Here is a 6,142-nt window from a genome sequence, read left to right as displayed (position 1 = left end):
GCTATTGCAATATGGCCCAGATACAAACACAGGAGGTGCTGTAGTGTTGGATAATAGTGCTGTGTTAACTGCTTAGTTGTCTTTTATCATCACTCAAACCTCACAGGCTGAGAAAGGACAGGGAGAAAGAAAGATCAAGAGTAGAGATGTAGGAAATGTGAATGAGAGAACGTCAAGAGATAGTATCAAATACCTGGTTGTCCAATAAGAAATCAGCCATTGTGCAATTCTAGAGGTCGCTTTCCTACACAAGAACCGCATGCATCTGCCTCAGATCTGCTTTTGCTGAAACTACAGCACAAGAAGTTAAGATTTTAAAGGGATAGTTCACCTAAAAATAAGGGTTATGTCATCGTTTACGTACATTCATGTTGTTCCAAACCTGTACAACTGTTAAACATCAGCTTTGTGCACCATTCACTTTCATTGTATGGAAAATATTTAAAGGTAAGTAAATTAAATTCTTCATGGTGGGAGTTTATGCAGATATAGAAGGTGAGAGTGAAAAAATAACAGAGAAATCACTGTTAGGGGCCTAAGCAAATGCGAGAAACAGGATGTGAAAACCAGACAGTCACTGCTCCAGAGACAGTAAAATACCTACTGACTTCATAAGAGTTGGTATCAAACAAAAAAAAAATGAGGCATTATGAAAAGTGGATGATTCAGCAGCAGTCAGCCCACTCAGTGATGCAAATGACTCGAACAGAAGCCCTCTTTCACACTATCCAAAGCAAGTACTCGTTTCATCAGACTCTTCCCACAGTCTCTGACTCATCTTTCTTGGCTCTTTATTTTATTCCTCTTGTCATCTTGTCTTTTACAAGCTACAGCATTCAACAAATAATTCCTTCCTCCGTTTGCTAGTTTGCTAGAAAAAAAACCTGACTTTGTTTCTCACAAAACAGAAATTAAATGAATTAAATGCGTGTAAACAAATATGAGGACTGGTTTTGTTAACAGTTATATTACGGCGCTGTTAAATGTTTGAATCTGATTGGCTGACGAACGCATGGCAAAAGTAGTTCCAGGCAGGTCTTGACCGCATTGCATGTCCATATCACTTCGCCAAATGATTGGAGAGGGTGCACTTGGATGATTTCAGCTATTTCAAAAGTCCTTACAGCCTAAAACAGCAAAAGAACCAAATTATAGTAAAGAAGAGGGTAAAAACGACAAACTATTGCCACATTTTTGCCACAAAATTACGTTTTATTATGTACGGAAAGCATCTGTTTTTTCCCCCGCTCTCAATTCAATTCAGAAAGCTCTCTCTCCCTTACAAACGCGCGCGCGCGCACACACACACACACACACACACACACACACACACACACACACACACACACACAGTGCCTTGCCTCACTTTTTTTATGTTTCTGCATTGTTTAACTGTTTTACATTCCCTTTTTTCACATCAATCTACACTCCATACACCACGATGACAAAGCAACAACAAAAAAACAAAACAAAACAAAAAAAACAGAATTGTGACAACTTCATAAATTTATTAAAAATAAAAGAGTTGCATAAGTAACTCACTTAGCTGAAGCACCTTTACAGCCTCAAGTCTTTTGGGGTATGATGCAACAAAATTTGCACATCAGCATTTGGAAATTATCCGCCATTCTTCGCCTCACCTATTCACCTCTCAAGGTCTGTCAGCTTTCTCCAGAAATGTTGCCTGGGTTCAAGCCCAGGTTCTGGCTGGGCCACTCAAGGACATTCACTGACGTCTCTATAAGCAACTCTTGCTTTGTGCTTAGGATCATTCCATGGTAGGTGAACTATCTGCCCCATCTGAAGTTTTGAATGCTCTGGGCTAGGTTTTCTTCAATGCTATCTCAATATTTTGGTGCTTTGATCTTTTCTTCTACTCTGACGAGTCCCTCAGTCCCTGCTACTGCTACCACCATACTTACTTTTGGGATCGTACTCTTCAGGTGATGAACAGTGCTTGGTTTCCTTCAAACATGATGCTCTAAATTGAGGTTCATCAGACCACAGAATTGTTTTCCACAGTCTGCGGGTCCTTTAGGTGCTTTTTTGCAAATTCCATTTTCGCAAAAGTGTGTTTTCATGTGTCTTCACTGAGGAGAGGATTGAGTCTTGCCAAGATTGGTAGAGTGTTGCAGTGATGTTTTTCCTTCTGTAAGTTTCTTACATCTGCATATATGATCATGGAGCTCAACTAGAGTGACCATCAGTTTCTTGGTCACCACTTTAGCCAAGGTCCTTCTCCATCAATTGCTCAGTTTGGCCAGGAGACCACCTTTAGGGAGAGTCCTGGTTGTTTCAAACTTCATCCATTAAGGGTAATGGAGACTACATGCTTCTGGTAACCTTCAATGCAGCAGATTTTTTTCTGAACTCTTCCCCAAATGTGTGGCTTGATGCAATCCCGTCTCTGAGCTCTATAGGCAGTTTTTTTTTAAAACCTCAGGGCTTGGTTTTTGCTCTGATATGCATTTTTAGCTGTTAGGCCTTTCCAAATCATAACCATTCAATTGAATTTGCCACAGGTTAAACAATATGAATGCTTCTGAGCTAAATTTTTAACTGTCCCAGATTAGAGTATGAATACTAATGGAATGGACTTAAGTTTTTTATTTGTAATAAATTTGCAAAGTTGTTAAAAAAAACAGCTTTTGCTTTGCTATTACGGTGTATAGAGATTGATGTGGAAAAAAGTAATTTACAGCAGTTTAACATAAGGAAGCAACATAACAAAATGTGAAATAAATGAGGGGGTATGAATACTTTTGCAAGGCACTATACAACACAGATACACTCGCACACACAGAAACATGTTGTTAGCGCTGCTCTGATGATTTTATGAGTAAAATAGTTTAGCAACTCAAAAGCAACATGACATTTCATAATAATTGCACTATTCTTAAACTTCACGTTGTGGCTGCATTACCACCTCAGGTGTGCATAATTTTCTAATAATTCATCAGCCCATCGTCAATTATTCCTTAGGTTACTTATTCACCTCAATCTTTAACAAAGTAAGCGTATGGGTGAGACTTCTGATTCATTAGCCCTGAGGGAAATAATGAGATTAACACATGCAGTAAACAGTAAAATTGTTTGACCTACAAACCAGTGTGCTCATAATTACGATAATACATTACAATAATATGGTAAGATACACCAGTTTGCAATATCAAGCAGCAAAACGAGCTGTTCTGTACTGCTAAAAATAGCTGGATGATGATGAGACTGGAAGCCAGACCCATACAATGTACAAGTGGCCGCACTCTTAAAGAAATAAAAGGTGGATATTCTGAGGTCAACATGATATCATAATTGACTTTAGAATTATTTTAGTATCATTTAGATACTATAATAGTTTTTTTATTGATAATTACATATTTTTATATTTTCTGTTTTCAATTTAAGTTTTAATTTAGTTGTTTTAGTCATTTTTGTCTAAAACAACACTGGACCCCACTAGCTTCAAATTTATGCAAAACAAACAAATAAAAATATCTTTTTATATTCCGCAGCAAGAAGAAAAACATGATGGCCAAGTAAATGATGCAATTTTCATTTTTGGGTGAATTATCCCTTTAAAAATCTTTTGGAGTAAAACACAGTAAACAAGTAAACCTTTAGTAAACAATCCCTGAGAGGCCAGTTTAAATATGTGGCCAGCACTTTAGTGTCAAAGTGCCTTCCTGATGTTTGAGTGGAGGGACATTATTTACATATCCATGGTAGCATCACTGGAGAGTGTGAGTGAAAGGTGACAGCTGCAGCAGAAGAGGCGGAGCAACAAGGTCACTGGGGTTAGGGAGTGTCTGACAGAATTGGAATGGAATTCACAGCAAGTATGTGCCATGTGGCAAGGAGTGCGAGCAAATGACACTCAACGCAGATCAGTAAATACTTCAGAACAATGCCACTGTCACAACAAGAGTCCACAGAGATGCGAAAAAATTGACTTATTGGACGAGAAATGTAGAACAGCTGAATCTGGCATTTGGAGCCAAGGAATTAGTTTAGTTTAGAGACAAATGGGCTGAGTCATCACATGAATGGTTTTGATCACAATTTGAATTTAATGTCCAGTGTCACTCGTCGACCCGATAATTTAGATTTTTGCTGTTACATGTGATTTCCTTTTTCAGTTGAATGCAAAAGAGTTTTGGAAAAAAGAAAAATGTCTCAGTGTTTTGTCCATAGTCAAAGTCAATGGGGGTCTAGTGTTGTTTTGACATTTACTATATCGACATTCCATTTGTACAAATGATCTTTTTGTGTGCTCCACACAAAGAAAAAAAAAGTGACAGTCAAACATATTTGTACTGATATGAGGATGAGTAAATGATGACAGAATTACATTTTTTTAACATCCCTTTAATAAAAACCACATTATGTTACAGGATTTAAAACCTGACAGTAGAATGTTTTCTTAAATATCCTTTATTAATTGAAAGTAAATAAAATGCAGTCATAAAATGAGTGGGATTTTTATATTATTTTGAAAAATAAGTAGATTCATTGCACGTTGCTGTATCTGAATATGTTGGACTTACAGTTCTGACTCTATTAGAAACCTTATATCAGAAAGCCTTGTCTATAAGGTTTTACTGACATAATGTGAACCACAGAAAAGAACCACATTATTCCAGTCTAGAAACACATCGAAAAGCAAGCAAGGCTGTAAACTTTCAAAACCAGGGCAAAAGTAACTATATTTCAGGAAAAACCCTGACTACCACCATACAAAGCCACATTTCCAATATTAAACTGCCATTCTTTTGAAGGGAACATGCGAACGGTTTATACTGATGCCAATGTATTAGGGATTTGAGCATATTTGGTTGAGGATGAAGCAGAAAACACCATCAGTATGTATTTGAGCAGTGTATACTGTTAATTTTTGTTATTCTAGTCTGGTTATGTTATGCTGCGAGTACAGGATAAGAACAAAGTAAGTCAGTAGGCTTGTATGTGTATGTGCACTTTACAATCAAAAGGTAGGTTGTGGAAAATGTAAAATCAGGTCAAAGTGTGTATGTGTGTGTGTTTGTGTTTGTGTTAGGAGGTGTGCTGAGGCAGATTCTGTGGTGGCTCAGCCTGCAGGTGATTTTGAACTTCTCCATTCTGATTGACTGGGACTTTCACCACTAAAAAAAAAGAGACAAAACATGCAATGTTTACCATGCTTAAACATATACCTTCGTAGCGTTATAGTGCCCCTATTATGCCATTTTTAAGTCCCCTACTGTAGGTTTACACGCATGCAAGGTCAAAAAACGCTTTAGTTTTTTTCAGCAATTCTCAAACGATTCGTTTGAAGCAGTTCAAAGATTCAGTCTCTCTAAACCCCTCCTTTCTGTGAGCCTACTCTGCTCTGATTGGTGGGATGGCCCAGTCTGTTGTGATCGGTCTACCGCACACAACGCATGTTCAAAACGATACACCCATTATCAACCATTATTATTTTAATGTTCAATAGAAAATATAAACATCTATTATTTATCATATTTACAGGTTGTGAATCAGTGGAGCCAGCTGGTCCAAATAAACTAGGTACATGAGCCATCTTTTATGAATCCCGTGTTGAACTCCCGAAGATTAGAAAAGCAGTCATCAATAAAATTATGCATTTAAGGGCAGATCAGGTTGTTCGCAGCTGGCCAATGTAGAACGTAGTCAGGCATTATGTAGATGTGTTACACCACGGAAATGTGTTACACTACGATTCTATATTTTAGGAGACAATAACTTTATTTAGCATGCACTTTCGGCTTTACAGCATACATTGCATTACTCACTGCATGAAAAGCATTATTGGAAATGGCATAACGGGGAACTTTTCTAAAATGATATCAAGTAAGGTTAACCTATTCATTTAAGTTTTCTCACCTTGACTGTCTTCATTTGCTAGTTTCTGCATCTCTTGTTGAAACTGGAGCTCGCCATTAGGACCTGAGGGAGGTTGTCTATTCACTGCCTGTTGCTCCTTTTGTTTTTGTGACATCTCCATTACTGCCTGATTAGAAGTAAAACAAGCTGGCATCAAAATAATGTAAAAAATAGTGCTGGGCAACAATTAATAAAATTAAAGGTTTTTGTGTACATAATATGTGTGTGTACTGTGTATATTTTATTATGTATATGTGTACAT

The 6,142-nt window shown here is 37.4% G+C and overlaps 1 protein-coding gene across 1 annotated transcript in view; it reads right to left on the bottom strand.

The window, feature by feature from the left end:
- Positions 1-4,413: 4,413 nt before the first annotated feature.
- nucb1 (nucleobindin 1) overlaps positions 4,414-6,142 on the bottom strand; it is a 7,013-nt gene continuing 5,284 nt past the window's right edge. Inside the window, exons 12-13 of the mRNA XM_073829720.1 lie at positions 5,881-6,007; positions 4,414-5,138 (exon numbers count right to left, since the gene is read on the bottom strand). Of these exons, the coding sequence (XP_073685821.1) occupies positions 5,050-5,138; positions 5,881-6,007 (216 nt within the window). The 3' untranslated portion in view covers positions 4,414-5,049. The remainder of the gene's footprint in view (positions 5,139-5,880; positions 6,008-6,142) is intronic.

The sequence above is a fragment of the Garra rufa genome, chromosome 1 (genome assembly GCF_049309525.1).
Source record: "Garra rufa chromosome 1, GarRuf1.0, whole genome shotgun sequence".
In the NCBI taxonomy this organism is placed as follows: Eukaryota; Metazoa; Chordata; class Actinopteri; order Cypriniformes; family Cyprinidae; genus Garra; species Garra rufa.
Note: the sequence above shows the minus strand (reverse complement) of the source record. Positions and strands in the feature narration are given on the sequence as shown.